The 26,073-nt window shown below is 48.7% G+C and overlaps 1 protein-coding gene across 12 annotated transcripts in view; it reads left to right on the plus strand.

The window, feature by feature from the left end:
- The window catches only part of EPS15L1 (epidermal growth factor receptor pathway substrate 15 like 1), an 89,191-nt gene that overhangs the window by 41,692 nt on the left and 21,426 nt on the right, over nucleotides 1-26,073 (plus strand). For 9 of the 12 annotated variants that reach the window (XR_005022802.2, XR_005022801.2, XR_008992859.1 and 6 more), the window contains 9 exons: nucleotides 319-391; nucleotides 7,273-7,434; nucleotides 7,981-8,178; nucleotides 9,533-9,697; nucleotides 14,233-14,356; nucleotides 15,267-15,317; nucleotides 16,441-16,577; nucleotides 21,281-21,341; nucleotides 22,091-22,173. Coding sequence is in view for 9 of the 12 variants with exons in the window: in XM_036876064.2 (XP_036731959.2) it covers nucleotides 319-391; nucleotides 7,273-7,434; nucleotides 7,981-8,178; nucleotides 9,533-9,697; nucleotides 14,233-14,356; nucleotides 15,267-15,317; nucleotides 16,441-16,577; nucleotides 21,281-21,341; nucleotides 22,091-22,173 (1,054 nt within the window). In the remaining 3 variants the exon portion in view is untranslated. Of the gene's footprint in view, nucleotides 1-318; nucleotides 392-7,272; nucleotides 7,435-7,980; nucleotides 8,179-9,532; nucleotides 9,698-14,232; nucleotides 14,357-15,266; nucleotides 15,318-16,440; nucleotides 16,578-21,280; nucleotides 21,342-22,090; nucleotides 22,174-22,697; nucleotides 22,803-24,131; nucleotides 24,383-26,073 lie in introns of those variants that run through there. The other 3 variants (XM_057489420.1, XM_057489421.1, XM_036876068.2) reach the window with 3 other exon arrangements.

A 26,073-nucleotide genomic window follows, 5' to 3' on the forward strand; every position in this document is an offset into this window, starting at 1 on the left:
TCCCATTCTGTTGCCAGCTTCTTGGGGCCATGTTTCTGAAGCAGAGAGCAGCATGTGCAGCCTGATAAGGCTGAGAGCCTCTGTGAGAACGGAGGGCCAGTGTCCTAGAATTGGGTGGGCCTGTTAGTCAGGACCACAGGCAGAGGAGGGAGGGCCCCGGGGTTGTTCTGGGCTTCTTTCCCCATTGAGAGGGCTTCGCCAGTGTGGACTCCTATGGGGATGGACAGAGCAGGATCCAGAGTCAGGTGGAGAGAGTGCCCCATGGTGAGTCTGCTTATTCACTCTCTGGGCGCTCCTGACCTCTTCTTTAACATGCAGAGAGAAGTACTCACTGGAACAGGATATTAGAGAGAAGGAAGAGGCGCTCAGACAGAAAACCAGTGAGGTCCAGGTAAGCACAGTGCTCATACCAAGAGCAGAGCAGGGAGCTCCCATTGGCCAGTGTAGCGGATGGGGGCAGGAGAGGGGCTTTGTATTTTTGGGGGCTTCCACGTGAGGTTTTTAAAGTTGTCTATAAAGTAGGAACAGGATTGTTTATTTTATATAATTGAGATACATAGCTTATGTATTGTAAAATTCATACTATCTTAAAGTGTACAGTCCAGTGGTTTTTAGCATATTCATCATGTTGCTTAACCATTACCTGTCTAGTTCTAGAAATCCCATCACCCCAAAAAGAAACCCCCTCTCCATCAGCCCTCATACCCCATTCCTTGTCCTCCCCAGCCCCTGGCAGCCACGGATCTGCTTTCTGTCTCTGGATGTGCCTCTTCTGGACGTTTCATATACATGGGGTCGCACACACACCACAAGATCGTTTGTGTCTTGACTTCTTTCAGCATGAATTTTTGAGGTTCAGACAGTGGCCTCTAACCTGTCCTCAGGGCAGCCCTGCTTCTTAGAGTGCCTCCTAGTGGGTAGTAGTGACTGCAAAGACTGGGGAACATCAGTCGGGGTGAGGAATCTACCTTCCTGGGCTCAAACCCAGCTCTCCTTGGCAGCTATGTGACCTCAGGCAAGTCAGTTCACATTTCTAGGCCTCGTTTGACATTGGTAATGAGCGTTCCACTTTCCAGGGTTGTGGCTCTGGTCTGACGTGTGCTCAGGGCTCACCAGGGGCCGTCCCTGCCCTCCTCCATCATCTGAGCAGAGGGAGGCTGTACCAGGAGCAGCAGGGTCAGTGCTGGGGAGTTACACCCTTGCAGCTGTGGCTGGGAGCCACCGAGGTCCCCACGATGTCTCAGGTCCGAGTGGATAAAGGAGGCACTGCCGCTGCAAGCAGCCTCCGGGTAGCCGCGGACCCATGGGAGCACGCCGAGTCAGGCCTCTGGGACTGGCCTTCTCTGCTTGGCAGCTCTGAGGGCTCCGGGCTTGGAGAGGGGAGGGAGCACTGCTCAGCAGTCAGATGCCAGCTCCACCACATTCCCCTGGGTGACCTGAACAGGTGGCCCAGCCTCTTGGCCTCATCTCCCCGCTGGGGTGCCAGCAAGGATCTTTGCACAGGCTGCTCTTTGCATGAAGCCTAGAGCAGCATCTTCCACAGCAACTGGTTCTTCCTGGGCCACATGCTGGGGAGGGTGGGTGCCCACCCTGCTTCAGGACGCTTATTGGTTCATGCTGTGTACATGCAGATCCTTCTTTCCTGGCTTCTCACCCTCTGAGCACCTTGGCAATAAGGGTTGGGCCTGAGATGATCTGGAATGTTCTGGATTGGGAGGCAAGGACTGGCCTGCCTCTAACATTAAGTGCTTTCTGTCCAGAGCTGCTTCAATTACAAGACCACTTTGCAGGTGAAGTGACTATAGTTCTTTGAACATTTGTCATCCTGTCACTTTTTTTTTGTTGTTGTTATTAGGAACCTCATCTGTCTTGAGGATTATTATAATTTTTTTACTGTATCAAAATCTTGCTGTATGTTAATTTTTTCTTTGGTATCATTAATCTACAGTTACACGAGGAACATTATGTTTACTAGACTCCCCCATCACCAAGTCCCCCCCACATACCCCATTGCAGTCACTGTCCATCAGCGTAGTAAGATGCTGTAGAATCACTACCTGTCCTCTTCGTGCTGTACAGCCCTCCCCGTGCCCCCCCCACATGATACATGCGAATTATAATGCCCCCTTTCTCCCCCCCTACCCTTATCCCTTCCTTCCCACCCATCCTCCCCAGTCTCTTTCCCTTTGGTAACTATTAGTCCATTCTTAGGTTCTGTGAGTCTGCTGCTGTTTTGTTCCTTCAGTTTTTTTCTTTGTTCTTATACTCCACAGATGAGTGAAATCATCTGATACTTGTCTGTCTCTGCTTGGCTTATTTCACTGAGCATAATACCCTCTAGCTCCATCTATGTTGTTGCAAATGTTGGTACTTGTCTTTCTCCACCTGGCTTATTTCACTGAGCATAATTCCCTCTAGCTCCATCTATGTTGTTGCAAATGATAGGATTTGTTTTCTTCTTATGGCTGAATAATATTCCGTTGTGTGTATGTACCACATCTTCTTTATCCATTCATCTACTGATGGACACTTAGGTTGCTCCCATTTCTTGGCTATTGTAAATAGTGCTGCCTTAAACATAGGGGTGCATATGTCTTTTTCAAACTGGGCTGCTGCATTCTTAGGGTAAATTCCTGAAGTGGAATTCCTGGGTCAAATGGTATTTCTATTTTTAGTTTTTTGGGGAACCTCTGTACTGCTTTCCACAATGGTTGAACTAATTTACATTCCCACCAGCAGTGTAGGAGGGTTCCCCTTTCTCCAAAACCTTGCCAACATTTGATGTTGTTTGTCTTTTGGATGGTAGCCATCCTAACTGGTGTGGGGTGATATCTCATTGTGGTTTTAATTTGCATTTCTCTGATGACTAGCAATGTGAAGCATCTTTTCATGTGTCTGTTGGCCATCTGAATTTCTTTGGAAAAGTGTCTGTTCAGCTCCTCTGCCCATTTTTTAATTGGATTATTTGCTTTTTGTTTGTTGAGGTGCGTGAGCTCTTTATATATTTTGGATGTCAACCCTTTATCGGATCTGTCATTTATGAATATATTCTCCCATATTGTAGGATGCCTTTTGTTCTGTTGATGGTGTCCTTTGCTGTATAGAAGCTTTTCAGCTTGATATAGTCCCACTTGTTCATTTTTGCTTTTGTTTCCCTTGCCTGAGGAGATATGTTCATGAAGTTGCTCATGTTAATGTCCAAGAGATTTTTGCCTATGTTTTTTTCTAAGAGTTTTATGGTTCCATGACTTACTCAGGTCTTTGATCCATTTCGAATTTACTTTTGTGTATGGGGTTAGACAGTGATCCAGTTTCATTGTCTTACATGTAGCTGTCCAGTTTTGCCAACACCAACTGTTGAAGAGGCTGTCATTTCCCCATTGTATGTCCATGGCTCCTTTATCATATATTAATTGACCATATATGTTTGGGTTAATATCTGGAGTCTCTATTCTGTTCCACTGGTCTGTGGGTCTGTTCTTGTGCCAGTACCAAATTGTCTTAATTACTGTGGCTTTGTAGTAGAGCTTGAAGTTGAGAAGCAAAATCCCCCCAGCTTTATTCATCCTTCTCAGGATTGCTTTGGCTATTCGTGGGCTTTTGTGGTTCCATATGATTTTAGAACTATTTGTTCCAGTTCATTGAAGAATTCTGTTGGAATCTGTAGATTCCTTTAGGCAGGATTGCCATTTTGACAGTATTAATTCTTCCTAGCCAAGAGCATGGGATGAGTTTCCATTTGTTAGTGTTCTCTTTAATATCTCTTAAGAGTGTCTTGTAGTTTTCAGGGTATAAGTCTTTCACTTCCTTGGTTAGGTTTATTCCTAGGTATTTTATTCTTTTTGATGCAATTGTGAATGGAATTGTTTTCCTGATTTCTCTTTCTGCTAGTTCATCGTTAGTTTATAGGAAAGCAACAGATTTCTGTGTATTAATTTTGTATCCTGCAACTTTGCTGAATTCAGATATTAGTTCTAGTAGTTTTGGAGTGGAGTCTTTAGGGTTTTTCATGTACAATATCATATCATCTGCAAATAGTGACATTTTGACTTCTTTTTTACCAATCTGGATGCCTTGTATTTCTTTGTTTTGTCTGATTGCCGTGGCTGGGACCTCCAGTACTATGTTGAATAACAGTGGGGAGAGTGGGCATCCCTGTCTTGTTCCCGATCTTAGAGGAAAAGCTTTCAGCTTCTCATTGTTAAGTATGATGTTGGCTGTGGGCTTGTCATATATGGCCTTTATTATGTTAAGGTACTTGCCCTCTATACCCATTTTATTGAGAGTTTTTATCATGAATGGATGTTGAATTTTGTCGAATGCTTTTTCAGCATCTATGGAGATGATATTGTGGTTTTTGTCCTTCTTTTTGTTGATGTGGTGGATGATGTTGATGGATTTTCGAATGTTGTACCATCCTTGGATCCCTGAGATGAATCCCACTTGATCATGGTGTATGATCCTCTTGATGTAGTTTTGAATTCGGTTTGCTAATATTTTGTTGAGTATTTTTGCATGTATGTTCACCAGGGATATTGGTCTGTAATTTTCTTTAGAACATTTTTTACTCCAAAAAGAAAGCCCGTCACCATTCACTGTTTCGCCTCCTCCTCCCCCAGCCCCAGGCAAGGACTGATCTGCTTTCCATCTCTGGATGTGCCTGTTCTGAACGTTCCATTTTAATGGAATCATACATGTGGCCTTTTGTGTCTGGCTGCTTTCACTCAGTGTGTCATTTTCCAGGTTATTTCTGTGGTACTGTGTGTCAGGGCTTTGTTACTTTTTATGGCTGAGTAACATTCCACTGGATGGATGGGCCACATTTTATTCATCTTTTCATTGGTTAATGGATATTTGTGTTTTTGTAATTTTAGCTGTTGCAAATAATGCCCCTGTGGACACTTAACATGCAAGCTTTTGTGTGAGAATACAATTTCTGGGGTATATATCTAAAAATGAAATTACTGGGTCATATGACTCTTTGTTCCTTTTAAGGAACCACTGGACTGTTTCCAAAGTGGCTGCACTGTTTTACATTCTTGCCTGTAATGCATAAAGGTTCCAATTTTCCCACATCCTTGTCAGCACTTGTTATTTCCCATTTTTTACTGTAGCCTTCTTAGCAGGTGTGGGTGTGGAGTGGTAACTCTTTGCCCCTATTGTTTTCCCTAATGATGTTGAGCATCTTGCTTATAGGCCATTTGTGTATCTTCTTTCAAGAAAAGTCAGTACAGGTTCTTTGTCCATTCTTAAAGTGAGTTATTTGTCTTTTCATAGCTGAGTTGTAAGAGTTCTGTGTATTTTCTCCTTATGCCGGTCCTGCACCGTCTGGACAGCTACAGCTCTGTAATAGTATGTTTTGATGTCAAAAATTATGAGTCCTCCAACTTTTTGTTCTTTTTCATGATTGTTGTGGCTGTTGGGGATCCCTTGCCTTGCCTTATAGACCTTGGCCCCAGAGTGTTGGAACCTGCACAGAAGTGGCTCAGGTTCAGGCGGGAGGCGCGCAGTCTGGGCTGTCCTGGTTCTCTCTGCTCAGACACTTCCCTGGGCCCTTTCTGACCACGAGCTGGTGGGCCTGTCCCTGTGGGGGCTCTTCAATGCCTCTCTCTCCATCACAGAATGAGGCCCAGATTCCCTGGTGTCCCAGGCAGTTGCCACCAGGTGTCCCAGGGCCCCACACCAACCCTTCCCTTCCCTTTACCTCCCCCGCCCCCGCCTGTCCTTCCCTCACGTGCAGCAGACCCCCACGTCCGGAATTCTCCACCACCAATCCCCTTTCAAGTGTTCTGTGTTGTGTGCCCCAAACATGTCAGACTTGAGATCCACCCCTCTAAAGGTTGGGATAGGGAGACTGGGCAGCAGGGAACTCAGCTCCCCACAGTAGCTCTGAGAGCTGTGACATTTTTGTCCTCAAAGCCAGAGTGGGATACCCTGTGCCTGCTTTGGATTTTCCGCTGCAGAGCCCCAGCCAGCCCCGGGGACCAGCCTCACCTCCCCTGCCATCCCAGATCGCTCCTTCCTTTGATTCCTCCGGCCGCCACCTCCCCCGGGCCCAGGGCTCCTCTCTGCCGTCCCTGCTCCCTCTGTTGGTCCCTCAGGCTTTGCTCTCCCCTGGCCCTGCCCATCCATTATTTCAGCTTTAGTTATAAGACATTCAGTAAGACATCTGCCTGGTTGAAAATCAAAATGCAAGAGGTCTCCCACCCTCCCCTTTGTACCTCAAGAAGTGCAGGCGATTGGCTCCCATGAGGCCTTCCAGAAATATCGTGTGCGTGTTTAGGCGGAGACATCCCTGCCATGTTCTCCCCTTCCTGCCTGCATGAATGCCATGCAGTGCACATGTGTATTCTGCCACGTGCCTTGTTTGCTTGACATTATAAAAGCAGTGTGAGGCACAGCACCCCTCAGGGTGACTGGACTCAAAGCTGTCAGCCGCCTGGTGGGAATTCGCGTTGTTTGCGGAGCTGCAGTCATGGGCTCTGCGTGTTTTCACAGGCGCCCTATTCCTTCAGGAGGCTTTTCCTCAAAGTGGGAGGGTCCGGTCCCAGGACGCCTGCCCAGGCCCTCTCGATGGGCACTGTGGACTCGGGGAGCCCTGGCAGTGGGGAACCACCACACCCACTCTCTTCCCTGGCAGTGCCATGGGGCTTCGGGAACACGTCCTCCACCTCCCTCGCCCGGCCCCCCTTTGCTCTCACTGGACGTGACACTCCTCTCCCCGTCTTGGGCCCCACCCCCGGGCCCCTGCTGCCGAGCTCTGTACCTGCTGCTGCCTGCGTGTTCTCTTGGTCCGTCCTAAGGGGCACTTCTGTGGGGGTCCTCTCTGCCACACAGTATTAGTCCAATCTCCCTGTGCCCCCTCCCTCCCCCCCAGCTCTGACCAGCAGCACCCATGCTATGTGGTACCGTTTATCCCAGTGCACTGGTGTTCAGGTGACACCTCTTTCCTCCCAAGCCCTGACCACACTGGAGAGCAGCCACACAGAGGGGTTTTCCTCAAAGGGAGCCCAGCCCCCCTTCCCGGAGCCTGGCCACTCTCAGGCCATTGGTAAATGTTTGCTGAGGGACTTGGTAGGAGATTGAACTGCAGCCACTGAGCTGAGATGCACTCATTTGCAGTGGGTATGCATAGCCCAAGAGTATAGCCTCGGGGGGCAGGGAGCTGTCTGGGAGGATGTCCCAGGGGCTCCAGCCCAGGCTGTGACCCTGCTGTCTTGGATGCGCTCCATTTTCATCAGTCTCCAGTAAATTCGTGCAACCCTTCCCCAGGAATTACAAAACGATTTAGACCGGGAAACAAACAGTTTGCAGGAGCTAGAAGCTCAGAAGCAGGATGCCCAAGACCGCCTCGATGAAATGGACCAGCAGAAGGCCAAGCTCCGTGACATGCTGAGTGATGTCAGGCAGAAGTGTCAGGATGAGACACAGATGGTGAGTTCCTCACTTCCTTTGGGCTCCTTGGAGCTCACGGTGACCTGGAAGCACAAGGCTGAGACGCCCTGTGGTTTAATGCAGTACTAGACATAGCATTCAGGGAAGCATCGGAGCATTTGAGGCCTGACCTTAGTTTCACCCAAGTTGTATGATTGAATGGCTTCAGTCCCCACAGCATGTGGTGTCTAGCATGGCCCTATGCCCCCCTCTGGCATCTTTGCTTCTTGTTACAAACCAGAGAGGCTGCAGCCTCAGCAGATAGTGAAACTCTTACGTATGCCTCTGAGACCTCGTACAGGGCCAGACAGACTCCCTGTGCTTGTCCCAGGTTGCAATCCACCTTACCCCAAAACGGCCTTCTGTCAGTCACATGGGTTACATGTTTGCTCTGCTGTTTGTGTCTTAGGTTTGGACATGGGGAGAGGGCCCCAGGAGGAAGCCCAGCACCCAGCCTTTGGGTTGGCATCCACCTCCCTGGGTCAGCTCACTCCAAGAGCGTGACCTCTGAATTCCTTCTTGGAGTTCTGTTTCATCTCATTTCAGATTTCCTCGTTGAAGACCCAGATCCAGTCTCAGGAATCTGACCTCAAGTCACAGGAAGATGACCTGAACCGGGCTAAATCTGAGCTGAACCGACTGCAGCAGGAAGAGACTCAGCTGGAGCAGAGCATCCAGGCTGGCAGAGTCCAGCTGGAGACCATCATCAAGTCCCTGAAGTCAACACAAGACGAGATCAACCAGGTACCTCCCTGGGGATGGGTCCCCTGGGGTCTCGCACCAAGCAGACTTCCTGCTATGACCTGTCACGTCCGTGACGGCTGGTCTGTGCAGAGGCTGCTGTTCCCTTTGCTCTCACCCTTCTCACTCAAGTCCGACTCCCTTTTTAGAAACTGTTGTACTCGCCTGGAGGTCAAGTGCCAAGAGCCCCCAAGTTCACATCGACCGTGCCCAGGCGGCAGTTTGCTTTGCCACACCGACCTTCCCCTTCCCCGCCTGAGCACATGTCCTTCACCAGGATGGGTGGGGGCGAGGCAGGACACTAAGTTAGTGGCTCCTCTGGGAAGAGCCGTGGGTCCAGGAAATGCCTCGCCAGGCTGGTCCTCACTCAGGCAAGGGGACAGAGTCCAGGGCGTGTTCCAGAGCCTCTCTGTCCCCATGCAGTATGGAAATCAACACACTGAAGAGGCCCCTGCCCGGTGATGAGCATGGCCTCCCTCCCCGTCCTGCTCTGGTGTGGAGGCCTCCTTCTTAGCCCCTGGGGTCCCATCTGCCGAGCCGGGCTGATGTTTGCCCTCAGAACTCCAACACGGCCAGTAGTGCTTCCTTTCTGAACTGAGTCCAGCTCTGCTGTTTTTGCCATTTTACAGACAAAAGGTGATCTCAAACATGTACAGCATTTAATGCCGAAAGTTGTAACTTCTGCAGGATTATCTTAACTCTTTCCCCTCCCAGCCCTTAGCATTTATAGAACGGAGATAGACACCAAGACATAAATGTTCTTTTAGTACTAATCACGATGATGGTGATGGTAATGACAGCTGCCTTTATGAATGCCCTTCCTGCCAGACACTGCAGGGGACACTGTGCCCGTCCCTTCCAGTGCTCTGTTGTGGAGAAGAGAGAACGCAGAGGTCAGGTCCCCAGCCTGAGGTCTCGCTGCAGTGTGGATGAGACCGTTAAGATGCATGCCTGGGCCTGTCTGAACTCACAGATCATCTCCCTGCCCCCGGCTCTCCTGCCTTCTCCAGGACGGGGGAGCAAAGAGGTCGTAAAAACCCCAGAAAAGAAGATGACTGTCAAGTATCTCTTTAAACCGATTGTGAATCTGTATTTTGTCCGATTTCATTTTTTGAGAACTGACAAACATTTGTCTGACCTTGGGCCTCAGGGATGCAGAGGGGCCTCATGGAGCAGAAGGGCCTTGTCCTGGCTGACAAGCGGTTTCTCTTATAAACATGGTAACGGATCATCTGCTCTGTAGATGCGTAATTCAGTCGCTGTGTGCATTGTTGGGGTTGGATGTAAGGAGAAAAAGTCTTGCCTGACACTTTTCCCCTAACCCCTATTTGATGTCGTCGATGTCTCTGTTGTGTAGGCAAGAAGCAAGCTTTGCCAGCTGCATGAAAGCCACCAGGATGCCCCCAGGGCCCTGGAGCCGTATGCCGAGGCACTCGACGGGGCCCCCAGCACCGGCCTGACCAACGTGACCGGCCTGAGCGAGGGCGTCTCCCTGACAGAGAGGGGCAGTTTTGGAGCCATGGTAAAGGTCGAATAAACGTATTCCAGTCCCAGGACTAGGTTCCACGCTGCGGTCAGAGAATGCCCTGCCCCCCAGGTCCGGCACCTGGCAGCCTGGTTCTGTCCACGAGCAGGTCTTCTTGCTTTTGCTGCCGCTCTGGGTGTCCTGCTGGCCCCACTGCCCAGTGTCTGAGGCTGCACACTCCTCTTGGCATCGAGGATAAAGCCAAGGACAGGCCCAGACCCTTTGTAAAACCAGTTTTTAGAGACCCCCCTTCTCTGTGGTCCAGTCCCCCAAATTTGGATGGCTTCCACACTTAACCAAAATTGGATCAATCTCTCACACATTGTACAACCCCACATCCTACTTAATTGGGGGGCCAAGGGAATGTGTGTCTGTGTTTCCACCTTGAAAATCAAGTGTATCGATAAAGGTCAAGAAAAATGACATCAGCCCTCCTGGGTAATTTCCATTTCACCTACAAATTGGCCTCTCTCCTGAGACTGGGGTTACATTTAAAACCCTAGGACTTCAGTTGAAACCTCATGGCCCTGGGGTCCCTGATCTAGGCCCGTGGGGCCTTTGACCTCCAGCTGCCCACATGTAGCAAGTGTGACTTTTTTCTCCTGTTGTTGTGTGCCCTGTCCCCACCAGCATCTGCTCTTGCAGTGGTGAACCCCAGCTTGTGCCTTCTCCAGTTTAGTCTCGCTGAGAGCTGATGGGACGTGGTTGTTCTCAATGGCATTGTTGTGCTTGGCCCCCAAAGCCTTTAACCACTCACCCCACATCTATTCCAGGGCCTCTACTGCTCCTGGCCCTGTGTGCTTCATAGATTCCTTCTCCTCCTTGTAATAATACAGCCCTCATCCCTCTCTCACTTTCCCCCACCTCCCTCCCTCCAAATGGGAGGCTCTGCTCTTTATGTTCGTTTCTTGACATGTTCCTTTAGTCAGCAGCCAAGTAGTTAGTCCTAAGGGTTTATTGGAGGCACACATCTCCTTACCCAAACTGCTTAGAAGACACTGTTGAGTGTCCCCATTTGTCTCCTACCTCTGGCCATTGCTGCCTCCTGGCTGGACTCCACATCTGCTTTGGGGTCCGTACCTGCTTGACCGGCTACGTCTGGACTAAGAATCCATTCTTCACGAACCCCATGAGGCAGAACTGCCCGTTTGGCTGCCCAGTTTTCTTGGTCTGTGCCCTGGGGCTTCCCAGCCTGGCTCTTACTTTTCCTACCTGGCATCAGTACTCTTTTGCTGGCTGTCTCCTTCTCGCTTGCCTCTTTCCATCCTCGTTCATGAACAGCTCACTCTTAAGCTCCTTTACAGGTTTTAATAAGATCAGTTTCCTTGGATAAAAAGTTGGCGGTGAAGTGGCAGTTTGCAAATGGCCAGTGACTCCCCTGCACCTCCAGATTTTAAAAATCAGTCTTTATTCATCTTGTAAGTGGGTCAACAGTTTACATGATAGTTAATTCATCTTGGCATGTTGACGTCAGATATGTTACATAGAAGTTCTTGACCAGTGTCTGAAAGAAAACCTATTTATCTTGTACAAATACTGTTTTTAAAGCATTTATGGGTTTGTGTCCATTTCTTAATAAATACTTTGAAGAGGGCTTTCTGTTTACACCTGAACATTTCAAGACTGTTCCAAGAGCTGCATCTAGAATTGTAATAGTGTAAATGAGAGCTGCATCTAGAACTTCCTAAATCTAGGCAGTGCCACTAAAGTTACTAAGCTTAGTGTTAAGCTCACAACTGTGACTCTGTCCAAGAAACACAGATCTTAAAGCTGCATTTCTTGTCTCTCATCCGCTGATGAGAACACTGGCCTCTTGTCTGTGCAGACAGCACCCAAACAACCTGTTTGGTAGAGAGAAGTCAGTAAGTCATCCCAGACTGCAGCCTCGCCGAGAACGCACATGAAAGACTGGGGTGTCATCCAGCCCCCAGCAGCCCCTGGACTCTCTAGAGCCAAACTGTTAGATACAAATGTTGTAAGCTTGTTGTTTGGCCGTCACTGGGTGACTTGAAGTCAGCCACAGAGGGAATATGTACATCGTGGGCCTTGGCAGAAGCCACCAGAGAGGGCTTTGTTGCGGAGAGCAGGCTCACCAGCACCCCACTGCCCTACCCCCATGAAAGGGAAGGAATGTTGCAGAAACTCCATGGTGTCTGCTCATTGTTGTCGTGTCTACTTCCTAAGCCGTGAAGAGTTCACAACCAGTCACTGCGCTTGCCGCTCAGGGTTCTTTTCCTCTGTGAGGGACAGGACATCCCCTCAAGGCCGGTGTGTGCGCTGGCATCTCCGAGCTGGCAGATGGCTTGGTTCTCACTGGTGGGTGGTCAGTGGATGGTGGAGTTGATGGCGTCTCTGTGGCAGGAGAGATCTAGTTTTCTGCTCCAAATCTGAAATGGAATCAAAACCACTGGTAGCTACTCCAGCCACGTGAGTGCCGCTGGGGTCTTCTCAAGCTTCCCCTCTGAAGGCAGCCGAGTGATTGCTGCCTCAGGCAAGAAATTGCTCCTGAGACAAATGGCAGACCCGACTTTCAGGTGAGGGTCTTGCGGCCAGAGTTCCCAGAATCACCCTCTGCTGCTGACCACTTGGCAGTCTTCCAAGTGGCGTCTGAAAACATTGGAAAAAGGAAAACCAATAAAAACAAAACACCTAACTTGTAAATCAACTCTCATTAAAAACAAAATAGACACATCTATTTTGAGGCTGAGCTGTTACTCTTAACTTGCTTCTTTGTCCAGGGCATCAACTCTCGGTTCTTCTGGAACAGATAACGTTCCTCCCGAGTGGTGCAGGGCGGGAGGTGTGTGCCCCACCCTGGCCTCCGGGCTCCCGTAGGTCCGGGCACCTCCACCCTGTGTGTCCAGGAACTCCTCAGATGCTCACTGGGTGCGGGCTCTCGCCCTCATTAGCACCAAGATGGCCCCCCAGAGCTGCGCACTGCTTGCAGACATCTACTTACCTGCCTAAGAACCCAGCCTGGTTTCACCGCCTCAGGAAGCCCTGAGGTTGGAGGCTGCAGATATTCCTCCCCAGGTAAGAGGTGTCCTGTGATCATCAGCAGGCAGGGCGTCGGTTGTCCTCCTGAAGCCCGTGGCTTCCTGTTAGGCCAGCCCCGCCGAGACCCGTCCCAGCGCCCAAAGTCATCTGGCTCAGGGTGGTAGGAGCCTTGTCCACAATCTTCCTTTGGCAGCTTTGATGTCATTGCCTCGAAACCTGTTTATTTTGACGGAAGCTCCCAGTTCTTTAATTATTTTGGTTGGTTGGAATAATGGGTGTTTGCCAGCCCTGCAGATGCTGACACATTTGCCAGATTCAACGAGGATGTTGTGCTTTTTAATATCCCAGTGAAACTTGCATGTTTTCACTGAGGGTGTATCTTTTTTAATCAAAATACACCCTGTGTTTCTAAATCAAGTGCGTTGTTCCTATGTATATTGCAAACACACACACCAATTCAGGCCACTTTTTACTACAAAAATGTGCTCTTCAAAAGCAGTTATCTTTTTCCTCTGGTTTAAACACGTTTGTTTCTAGAAATAAGTATTTAAAAAAAAATGCAAAGTGTTGGACATGCTCTAGTAGTTCCAACTGCGCAAGCACCCATTTCCTCCCAGGGTGTAAATAGCGTGTTTTTTGGTGTGGAAATGGTGTTTTTAAAAAATGCCTGCACAGGTACACACTCTCTGAGAAAAATATGGTCGAGGGTGGTCACACCTTGGAATGAGGCCCAAGCTGCCATTTCTGAGTGGCTTGTCACATTTTCTCTTTAAAATTTGAAAAATACTACTTTTCTCTTACTGGCTTTTTAAAAATTTAATTAAGGTAACATGCTTGTAACATAAAATTAACCATCTTAACTGTTTTTCAGTGTCCAGTCAGTAATGCTAATACTCACATTGTGTAGCTAAGCTCTAGAAATATCTTACACCTACGAAGCACTAATTGCCCCTTCCCGAGCCCCAGCCCCCGGTGCCCCCACCTACTTCCTGCCTCTGTGGACCTGGCTCTTCTAGGGACCTCCTGCAAATGGGGTGATACAGGTGCCCGGCTTATTGGGTCACTCAGTGCAATGTTCTCGAAGTTCATCCGTGTTGTTGCATGTGTGAGAATCTCCTTCCTTTTTAAGGCTGGCGTAGTACTGTTACATGGATGGACCACATTTTGTTTAGCCATTCATCCATCAGTGGACATGTGGTTGCTTTACCTCAGTGATTTTTAAATAAACTGATTTTAGAAGAGTGTGAAACTTAAAGAAATATTGCAGAGGTACAGACAGGGCCTGTCTAGAGCACACCCACCTTCCCCAATCACTGATGTGGTGGATGGATGGTAACACTTGTCACAGCTGATGAAGCAGTGTCCACACGTTACCACTAACTCAAGTCTAGATTCCTTTGGTAATATTTTTTTAATCATTCTCTTTAGGGTCACACCACTTGGTGGGGAAATATGCATGTCAGGTATGGAATTTTGTGCTTTGCTGTACATATGAAATAATAAAATCCCTGTCCTGTCTCTTCACACAATTTTAGGACGATCCTTTCAAAAATAAAGCCTTGTTATTTAGCAACAATGCCCAAGAATTGCATCCGGATCCTTTCCAGGCTGAAGACCCCTTCAAATCTGACCCATTTAAAGGAGCCGATCCCTTCAAAGGTATCTTGCTGGCACCTGCTTTGTTATTGTAAGGCTGTTAGGTTTGTGCCAGTTGGTGTTGACCAGTGACTAGAATAATTAGGAGCTACCTCCCTCCGAAATGGAGGAGAGAAGGCATTCTTAGAGCCTCAAGGGCCACTTGCATTTTCCCCCTCAGCCAGCTAACCACAGAGCTGAGGCCTTGGGGATGGGGCAGGGAGAGCTCCGGGCTTGCAGCAGTGCCCGTGTTCAGGGGCAGCTATTTATTCTGCATGATTCACTTCCCATCCACCCCACGGGTGGTAAGTTCTTCCTCGCCCACCTCACAGGGTTGGTAAGATAACCAGATGTAATAACGATTATGAAACTACCCAGAAAATGACAGATGCCTACGAAAATCTAGTCTTCATGTGGTGAGTCTTCCAGGGCCATGCAAGGGTCAAGAACAAAATTAATTCTGGAAACCAGATTTCCTACATTTCTCCATTTGCTCAGAGCAAAACGGTATTTCCAGGAAGACTGTCTGCACATGTCTGAGAAGAATGCCAAGGCAGGGATAGGGCAGGGGGAGAGCCCTTCCCGTTGCAGCGTTGGGGTTGGAGCACCTCAGGTCTGAGCCGCGACTCAGCAGCCCTGGGAGTTCTGCTGGGTGCGGCTGGGGACTGAGGACCGGGCGGGCCGTGGGTCCTGGGGCAAGGGTGGGAAACGAGACTTAAGAGTGAGGCCCAGCATAGAAGGAGAAGTACGAATTCTGGCTCATGCATTACCCCCAACTCTGGCCCATGTTGGGTGGCTATTACCTTACATTTCATCTTAAATGTCCTCGCTAAGGAAAACCACCTCTGCTAGGGGATGTCCCTGTCCTGCTAATGTGGATATGCCAAGGTCATTTCTAACACAAAGCTAAACTTGCCTCTCTCCTCTGATCCAGGTGACCCGTTCCAGAATGACCCGTTTGCAGAACAACAGGCAAGTTCAACAGGTAAAAGCCTCTGTTAACCGTTATGTGGCCTGGCCTTCAACATTGCATTTCTAGCTCCAGTTGAGGGAAATGGGAAAACAGCCTCTCCCCAACGTATCCCACAGTGTGGTAGCAGGGCAGGGGTAGGTCAGTGTCTGGAGCCACCCAGTCGTGACGTCGTCCCTCCACTTCACCGCCTGGCGCCCCTCCTTGCCACTCTCACAGCTGGAAAGGAGTGCCAGTGGCCACGCCATTGTTCAGACACACCCGCTGCAGCTCAGGTCACTCAGGCCCACCTGTGTTCCTGTGGTGGCGTCAGGCCCCAGGGAGCACTGACACATGCGGTACTTGGGTCTGCACACGCCAGGGCTGGCAGCAGGGCATCCTGGAGGATGGCCAGTGCCTCGCACGACATCTCACCGTTGCAGTCCCTCCTGGTGATGGCATCTTCCTGGCTGCAGTTGCTGTGCCCACACCCCACGTTTGAGGGGAATGAACATACCGTGCCTGTGATGGGATCACTGCCTGTTGGGATCACTGCCTGTTTACTTTTCCTTTATTTAAATTTTTCTTTGTTTTTTTACTCAGGCGAAATTCGCATAACTTAGTCAACCATTGTAAAGCGAACAATTGGGAGCTTTTAGTACATTCATGATGCTGTGCAACCATTATGTGTGTCTAGTTCCAGAACATTCCTGTCACCCCAAGGAGACTGTGTCCCCGTGAACAGTCACTCCCCGTTCCCTTTCGCAAGCCCCTGACAGCCACTGACCTTTCTGTCTCTATGGATTTACCCACTTTATTTTTGTTATTTTTAAAATCAGCTTTATTGAGAGGTATAAGTTAAAACAAAATTTACCACCTTTATGTCTTTAAATTAGATGAGTTTGACAAACACATAGTCACGTAAGATAGAGAACATTTCCATCATCCTCAAAGGTTCCCTTGTGCCCCCTACAACTCCCTACTGCACAAGCCCCAGGCCTGGGGGCCCCTGACCAGCGCTCTGCCACTGTGGTGTTTGCTCTTCCTAGAATTCCACATAAACAGCACTGGCCAGCTGTGTGTTCTCTTGCATCTGGGTTCTTCCACTCAGCATAACATGTTGATGGGCATTTTTTTCTTCACCTTTCAAAACACCTAGATCCGTTCGGAGGGGATCCTTTCAAAGAAAGTGACCCGTTCCGCGGCTCCGTACCCGACGACTTCTTTAAGAAACAGACAAAGAACGACCCATTTACCTCAGACCCATTCACAAAAAACCCTTCTTTACCCCCCAAGGTGAGTGATCCCAGCAAGGTGCAAGCACCACCTGCATGCCCACTTTGTGGGTATGGAGGCAGCCCTTCCTTATCTGGGTTAGGGGCTCCATCATTGAGCTGCTTGCCAAGCCTGACGAATGCAGGCATGGGCCACGTGTGCTGTGTGAGGCCAGGTGACTGTCCAGGAGCTGGGCCGTGGCCTAGTCTCCTTACTGGGACACAGGTGACCAGTTGTGCAGGTCCCTCTGACACTCACCCTGTGAAGCAGGGTGTCACATTCAGCAGCCCAGCAAGCCAAAGTCAGGGGGGTTGTCTACTAAACAGCTGTCATTCCTCTGTCCGTGTCTGTGCCCCATGACTTCAGCTCATGCTCACAGGCTGGATTCTGTGCTCTGTCACCTGCGTCCACTGCTGCTCCATCTCCCAACAGATAACAAAGCTACATGTTCCCATGGACCACCCCAGCCTCCATATGACCGCTGGCCGTCTTCCCAGCATGCAGCACTGATGGTGACACTGGGGTCAGACTGCCCCAGTGGGTCCCAGTCATGGCAGGAGGACATCCAGACCTGCAGTCTGGCAGCACTTACTGTGCACTTATGGGCCCCCTGCTCTCCCCAGTGTGGTGTGAACCATGCGCTTTATACAGTGTTAGGGCCAGCAAACTGGATTGAGTTGATGTCAACTAGGATTTAAAAGGCAAAAAAGTGGCTTTGTGATTGAATAGGGAGTTTTCTTGTCTAAGTGAGGGCAATTTATAGCTTCCCTTCATGTCCTGGGTTACATCTCTGTTACCATCTGACATACTCCCTGGCTTCTCCTGCTGGTCTGCAACCCTGCACCCAGAGGTCCTGGAAGTCAGGGATCACTTTGTGATGTTTCTGTCTGTGAGACCTGTTGTAGGACCCCCTTTCCTTCCAGTTTTAGCTGTCTGTTCTCAACTCTGCATTTATCAATTTTGTTGACTCTTCCATGAGTCAACTTTTGGCCGTGTGAATTTTCTTTCTTGTTTTCTGTTTCACTGATTTCTGCTCTTTATTATTTCCTTCCTCCTACTTATTTTGGTTACTTTATTCTTCTTTTTCTGACATCTGAAGATCCAACCTTAGGTCATTTGTAGAGCATCTTTCCCAATATAAATGTTTAAAACTGCACATTTCCCTCTAAGCACTGCTCAGCTGCATTCCACATATTTTGACATGTTGTATCTTCACTGTCATTGCATTTGAGATATATATATATATATTTTTTTGAGAGGGCATCTCTCATTGCACAGCCCTCCCCTTTCCCCCCACCCCCCACATTCTTCCCCGCCCTTATCCCTCCCTACCCTCCCATTCTCCCCAATCCCTTTCCCTTTGGTAACTGTTAGTCCCTTCTTGGGTTCTGTGATTCTGCTGCTGTTTTGTTCCTTCAGTTTTTCCTTTGTTCTTATACTCCACAGATGAGTGAAATCATTTGATACTTGTCTTTCTCCCCCTGGCTTATTTCACTGAGCATAATACCCTCTAGCTCCATCCATGTTGTTGCAAATGGTAGGATTTGTTTTCTTCTTATGGCTGAGTAGTATTCCATTGTGTATATGTACCACATCTTCTTTATCCATTCATCTACTGATGGACACTTAGGTTGCTTCCATTTCTTGGCTATTGTAAATAGTGCTGCGATAAACATAGCGGTGCATCTGTCTTTTTCAAACTGGAGTGCTGCATCCTTAGGGTAAATTCCTAGAAGTGGAATTCCTGGGTCAAATGGTAAGTCTATTTTGAGCATTTTGAGGAACCTCCATACTGCTTTCCATAATGGTTGAACTAATTTACATTCCCACCAGCAGTGTAGGAGGGTTCCCCTTTCTCCACAACCTTGCCAACATTTGTTGTTGTTTGTCTTTTGGATGGTAGCCATACTTACGTTTGAGATATTTTTCAGTTTCTCTTGTGATTTCCCTGTTGAACCATGGCTTACTTAAAGTACATTGTTTTTTCCCCTCTACATATCTCATAATATTGGTTTTAAGTAAAGTCTGTTATTAAAGAGCGTTTTACACATTTTTGCAGACCTTTTACACTTATTGAGACTCATTTTATGGTCTGTGTAGCTGCACGTACCACACAGAGTGGAGAAGAATGTCTGTCTGCAGTGTCCTGGTTTACAGATGCCATTTAGGAAAAGGTGGATAACAGTATCGTTAGTATAGATCATCTTTATCTTTACTGCTTTTATTTGTTATTTGAGTTTTAGCTCTGCCATTCCCTGAGAAAAGAATGTTTGTCTTCTCCCCTGATTGCAGAATTGCCTGTATTCCCTTAATTCTGTCAAGTTTTACTTCTTGTATTTTGAAGCTCTGTCTGTGCCTACACATTTATGATTGTCATATCATCCTGATGCAGTGACCTTTTTTCATCATTATAGAAGGTTTCTTTATTCTTTGTCTTGAAATCTTTTTTATGACATTAAAATAACGACTTCATCCTCTATGCTTCCTTTTTTCATGCTCTATCTTTTTTTATCCATTTACTTTCAGCCTATATAGATCCTTACATATGAAGGAACTTTTGTATCAAGCATGTAGGTGGGGCTTGCATTTCTATCCCATCTGGAAATCTCTGCCTTCTAAATGGAGTGTCTAGTCCATTAACATTTAGTGCAGTTATCGATATGGTTGGATTTAAGTCTACTATTTTATTATTTGCTTGCTTTTTATCCCCCTGTGTTCTATTCTCTGTTCTTTTTCTGCCTTCTTTGGATTATTTGACCATTTCCTAGGATTCCATTTTCTAGTATCTATTGGTCACTTTTAACTATATGTCTTTTTATTATTTTTTAGGGATTACCATGTACGCTCTTTTCATAGGCTACTTGGAGTTAATATTACATCACTTAATGTAAAATGTAGAAAACGACCAACCATGTAGGTCCATTTATCCACCTTCCACCCCAGCCAGCAGAATTTCTTACGTTATTGCTATCCTGTGACGGTAATACATCTAAATATATTACAAACCCCATAAGACAGTCTTTATCAATTTTGCTCTAATCCACTGTATGTATTTTAAAGGAATTTTAAAGAGGAAAAAAGTAGCCTGTAATTTTTACCCAAATATTTACCATTTCTAAAGCTCTTCATTCCTTTCTCAAGATCTGGTTTTTCCTTCATTATCATTTTCCTTCATCCTGAAGAACTAACTTCCTTTGGCACCTCTTATAGTGACATTTGTTGTCATTCTTGCAGGCTATTTATGCTTTATCTAGTAGTACTATTCTTTCTGGCACATTTAATGTGTTGTTCCACTGCCTTCTGGCTTCCATTGTCCTGAATAAGAAGTCTTCAGTCTTTCCGCAGTCGTTCTTCATACATAGTTTGTTTTTCTCTGGCTGCTTTACGAGCTTCTCTATATCTTTGCTTCTCAGTAGTTTTACTGTGAAGTATCTGGATATGGTTTTCTTTCTATTTATGCTGTTTGGGATTTGCTGAGGTTCTTAAATCTATAAACTATGTCTTTCACCCAATTTGTTAAGTTTTCAGCCAGTATTTCAAGAATATTTTCTTTTTCTACCCTATTCTTTCTCTCCTCTATTTGTGGGATTATGGTTATACCTATGTTAAACCTTTTGCTAATGTCCCCATAAGTCCCTGAGGCTATTTTTTTTTCATTCTTATTTTCTCCTTTTCAGATGGAGTAATTTCTACTTGTCTATCTTCAACTTCACTTTTTTCTCTATCATCTGTTGTTTAATGAAGTTTCTATTCTAGATAATATACTTTTCAGTTTTAGAACTTTTGTTCATTTTGTACAGTTTCTGAGTTTCTGTTTCTCTATTAAAATTGCCTGCCTTTGTATTTATCTTGGGTATATTTTCCTTTATCTCACTGAGCACAGTTATTGCTGCTTTAATATTCTCCTCATCTGCATTGCCCTGGGTTTGGCCCCACCAGTTGTCTTTTCTCTTGAGAGTTGGCTGTATTTTTCTGGTTCCTGGTATGTTATATAATCTAGAAATGTGTCCTATGCATTTTGAGTGCTCTGTTTTGGAGACTGGATTCTGTTGCATCCCTCCAAAGAGTGTGGATGGTTTTGTTTGAGCAGGCGGTCACCTTGGTGAGATTCACTGCACACGCACTCTCCCTTGCCTGCAGTTTCACACCAGGGTCTGTAGCTAGGCTTCTCTCTGTCTACCCACCATGCACCATACAGCTGACTCATCAGCCCTTGACTTGGGCTGAGCTTATCCTGGAATTTGGGGCTCCGGTTCTCTGCCTCTCCTTTCTGGATCCCCGATCCCCTTCCCATGGCTGCAGTTGTCCCGGGCCACCATCCTTTGTCTTTAGGCCAGAAAGATGGTGATTTTTCTACTGGGGTCTTAGCCTCCTGATACTCTCAGATTATAGCTGTCAAAATGCAAAAACTCAAACTTACACTATTTTTTCTGCCAACTTTCAATTCTCCAAAATCTTCCGGCTTTAGTTCACTTCCTGACCCTTCAGGTGGTTGCCTTTGTTTTGTTTTGTTGCATTTTGTCCAGCATGTGTAGATGTTATCTGCAGGAGGGGTCCGTCTGTTGGGATCTGACTCTGATGGGGTTTAGTTTAAATCATTTTATACTCCCCACGGCCAGGCACCAGACATGGTGTGTGTGTCTGCCATGGGCAAGTTTGTGGTTGAATGAACGGGTGGTGGAACAAACGGACTGCTTCTTACTCTTCTCTCTCCTTTTATTCAGCTCGACCCCTTTGAATCTAGCGACCCGTTTTCATCCTCCAGTGTCTCCACAAAAGGATCCGGTGAGACTGGCGGCTTATTTTCCTTCTGACTCTTTCTTGGGCAGCAGAGGAGCCCTACCCAGTAGACCCTTTTATTTCCAGAGCTGGTGTGTCCTCAGCATTTACATCCTTAGTGGCCTCCAGATCCTCTCCTGAGGTGGTCTGGCCAAGCTGGTACCCTCTGGCTGTTCACCGTCCTGGGCAAGAGCCAGCGCCCTTCCAGGAAGGCGGCCTGGCAGTTGGGGTGAATTCAGTATCAACGCCAGCGTTATCGGTCACTCTTTTCTTGTTCCTTAGTGTAAATCTTTGGTTTGTACATCTGGATTTCTTTTCCTAGAAGAAACCAAAGTTCAGCTGAGAGTACAGGCTTGCACACGGAGGGAGGGGTGCGCTTGTGGACCCCCTTGCTTTTGGAAACAGGCCCTGCTCGGTCCTGCTGCCTTGCCAGCAGCTTGTGCTTGGTGGTTACAGAGTTGGTGTCACAGGTGGGCTTCTGAGTTACTCCAGGCAAATCGCCCCACCAAAGGAGAAAGCTCAGCAAAAATCTCCACCCACAGATGACTTCCCTGCATAGCCTCGGTGGGTGTTGGGTCAAAGCAAGACTCTTGCTGAGGGTCTATATCCAGATGTGTGACCCTGGCAAACAGACGTGGCAAACAGAGGTCTTCTGCCTCGGGGGCCCTTGAATACCAAGGGGCAGCGTTTCCCCTTGACTGGAGGCATGTTCCCCGGATGCCCTGTAACTCTGCCTCTTTTGGTGCTGCTTGCAGGTCCCTTTGGAACCTTAGACCCCTTTGCAAGTGGGTCCTTCAATAGTGCTGAGGGCTTCGCTGACTTCAGCCAGATGTCCAAGGTAAAGCACAGCCCACTACCCCCAATAACCCTTACACCTCTGCCAGTGTCTTCATGTCTCTGGTGGTCTTGTCATGGGCTTCCAGGCATAATTGTTAATGCCATTTATGAGTCAGTCTAAAAACTTCCTGTGGCTGTGATTGGGCCCATTTCCCTTCTTCCTGCTGACACTGCCAGGAGTATCCCTGAGACATCCATGCCACGGGCTCTCCGTGCCGCTGCTCCTGATGATGTCTGTTAGCCATCAGGTCTCAGGCGATCAAGTCACCTCTGTAGCTGGACAAACCCGAGAAGGCGTTGGTTAGGCACAGAGGGCCTGGGAGGGTTGTGGGCACCAGGCCTGGTGTGCAGTGGCTGAAACCAGAACTGTGGACCATGGGTCTGGGAAAAGAGGCCAGCTGTCTGGAGCTGCCCATGACAGAACCCAAGAAGGGTGTGGAAAGTGAGGGCTAGGCCTGGCGAGTAAGCACACAGGTGAAAACTGAGCTGCTCAAGATAGGTGACATTCATGCCGTTCTTGGGCAGGACAGCGGATCCACTCGGCCACAGTGGCACAAACTGACTGTGGACATGGCCCCACGTGCTGGTAGAGCCCTGCTGAGGCGGGCAGCAGGAGGTGCAGCTAGAAAGGTGAATCTTCAGTGGGGCAAGTGCTCAGCCTGTAAGTCACGTCCAAAACAGACAGATCAGGAAATGCCAATAGAAGCCGTGGCTACTGAGGTAAATTCCAGAAGAAACTGCTAAGAAGTTGAAAACACCAGCCTTGGCAAGTGAGAGATGCAATGAGCCCAGGGTCTTCCGCTCTATGTTCTCCACTATAACCTTTAACATCCATTGGTTTGAAATATGAGCCTGTATTTCTCTGATGAGAATTAAGGGAAGCAGCCTTGGGTGTACCCCCTGTGGCCCCGAGTCCCCTGTCCCCTGTGTGCATGCCCGTGTATACTCTGCTCCTTCTCGGTAGCTCCTCAGGCCGGTGAGGGTGGGACCCCACACTTGCCTTGCATCTCTACCAACCCTTTGGTCTAGCCCAGGGACCGTCAGGTGCCCATGAGCAGAACACAGTCCCCTTCCTGATCTTGCCTCCTGGGTGGGTAAAGCTAACAAGTCAAGAGGGTGGTGAAGGGACTGGGGAGGGCACGTCTAGAGTGCATGGGAGCCGAGCACCCGCAGCAAGGAGTCTGCACTGCCTGCTCCCTGGGGTGTCCTGCCTGCTTGCTCCGTGTTCATTCAGCCCAGGAAGCACATGATGGGATGGATGCTGGGTGCTGTGGTTAGCAGCGTGTGATTGTGGCACACAGCTTCTGAGAAACATGTGAGATTCTGTTTAGGTTTCCAAAGACGGGCATGAGCACACACTGTGCAGGTAGCAAATCCAGCTCCTGTTGAGAGGCAGGGGTTCTGTTCCACCACCAGCTGCTGCAGCGGGGAGCCGAGAGAGGTACTAGTGAGGCCTCTCTCCTCCCAGTACCCAGAGGGACCAAGCCTCCATCCCACTGTTGAAGCGCTGTGACACGGTCAGGATGCCATCTGGGATTGGCTGTATGGCACCAGGGCATGAGGTCCCCTCACATTTGCCTGCCACTTAGTAGCTGTTATACCCGCCTGTGCTCCTTGAGTGGAGCCATGTGTCTCTGCTTTGTACCCGCTTGGAAACCAGCACCTGAAACCAGAAAACAACTGCCACAGGGTGGCAGCAGCCCCCAGTGAAGGGGTTCAAGTGACAGCTCAGGCTGTCACAAGTGGGCCCTCTCCCAGCGGGAGGCTGGCCCCTGAGGCGGAGGGAGTGGGAGCTAGCGGAGCTGGGAGCAGCGAGGCACCCCCATTTCAGCAGGCATGCCAGCTGAGGCGGCAGGGGCTGGCGGAGTGCCAGGCCCTTCCTCTCGGCCTGTTCTGACCTAGAGTCACGTTTTCCCTCTAATCCCGGCCCCCCTCCTCGTTCTCATGCCCCGAACACAGGCAGCCCGCACGTGCACCTGCAGCCAGCGGCCCCTTCCTGTTCGCGCGCTGGACAGGACCGTGGAAAATGTGCGTCCAGACCCATTGTTTTGTTCCCATGACCCCACCAGCTCCAGCCAAGCCACTCATCCAGCCACACGCCGAGCCCTGACCTCACTGGGCTGTTGTTCCCTGTGGCGCCCTTTCTGTTTTTCAAGAACAGCATCATGTGTATAAATAAAATGCTGAGGGAAATGAAAGTAAAGTGGCAAGAAGGTGTTTTTTTTTTCTTCTTCTTGGTTTTGTTTTGTTTTGCTTTTTTTTACCTCACCAGCTCTGCCCCATCTGCACAGGGTTGGGATGCGATGCACAGTGGTCCCCTTGCTTAACCTCACCCTGAATGGAAGTGTCGTCCTCAGCTTGGCAGTGCTCAGGGATCTGATTCCAGGCTTGATCCCAGAGCTGAGGTCCACCCCACACGCACACGCGGACGCGCATCCGTCCTGACTCTGTCCCCTTGCTTTAAGAGCAAACCACCCCAGGCAGATTTCAGGGGGCATCTGAGCATAACAAAGAGACTCGAACATAATTATTTCACCTCATCCCCCTGAAGAAAAGCCGTCTATGTAATACTTGGCTGGTTATCAGCCCATTTTCTGTGTTTTTCAAGCTTTTTTTTTTTTAACTATGCATTCCTATTTAGGGCTGTATTTTTAAAGTTGAGAGCTATTTGCTTTAAAGTAGCTCTTTAAACTGTGAAACCCAAGCATGCATCTCTTAGAGCTGCTTTTCATAGAAACTTTTCTTGTCTTTTTTTTGCACATGCTTTACTCTGGGCCAGCCCAGAGTGCCCCTCCCGGCTTTACTGAAACCCTTCTAAAAATAGCGACTTTCCCTGAAGCCACAGCCTGAGTCGGAAAGAGTCGGGTCCCAAAGGAGGCTCCTTGGGAAACTTGACATCGTGAAAATTGGAATTCAGAAATGGTGCAGGCCTTGTTGGGGTTGGGAGTGACATCACTCACAGTTGCAGGGGAACCCGGCGTGTATGGTTGGCACCCTTTCCTGTTGGAGTGAGCTGCCTGGCCCAAGAGGTTTAAACAGAAGAGGGGGCGGAAAGTCAATTTGGCCAACTGTCCGCAGCCAGCTGGGTGACTGCTGCGTTGAGTGGTACGGGGCACAGTGCGTGGGCTGGGTGTACAAGGACACTGTGCACCCCAAGTCGGAATGGGAGCATGTCCAGAGGGCTCTGGGCACCACTCTGGGCCTGTTCTCCAGAGCTGGCACATTCCCAAACCCAGGACAAGGACCAGGGGCCATGCTGGGGTCTCAGGGCCCATCACACCCTCTCCGCTAAGAAACCAGTTCTGATTCCTACCTGCCTGTCTCTAGTTGTGGGAATTGTGGGAGCCCTGGGTCTGAACTGTTTGTGAATGGCAGAGGCAGAACAGAAGATCTCCCAGAAAAAGACCTGAGATCACCATTTTAAAGCTCAGTGATGAGTCGGCACCACCCCTGGGTATTTGTGCCACCTCCCTCTGGGAAAGGTGGATAGCAGAGAGCAGCAGGAATAAAGCAAATAAAGCGTCATAGCCCATGGGGCATTTGCACATTCCTGCGGGTGTCTAAAAGAATTCCAGTCATGTCAATACCCTTGGCCTGATGATAGTCGTGCTGTCTTTGTGCTATCGTTGTCATGGTGGCAGTTGAAGTGATTTACTGATGTGCTTTTTGAGTTCTTGCCGTAGCCCTGGAGCTAGGGCCCGTCATTACTGTAATTTCACAGATGAGGAAGCAGGCCCGGAGCAGTTATTAGGTGGCTGTGCTGGGCCTCCAGACCCCATCCCTGATCACTATGCTGAGCAGCCTGACCAGGCAGGCGCTGCAGAAGAGCAGCAGGGTTTGCAAAGAGACTCCCTGACGTTTGCACCTAAAAGGACAAGTGTCCACAGAGCCTAGACTGGGC

Source organism: Manis pentadactyla, chromosome 12 (assembly GCF_030020395.1).
Source record: "Manis pentadactyla isolate mManPen7 chromosome 12, mManPen7.hap1, whole genome shotgun sequence".
In the NCBI taxonomy this organism is placed as follows: Eukaryota; Metazoa; Chordata; class Mammalia; order Pholidota; family Manidae; genus Manis; species Manis pentadactyla.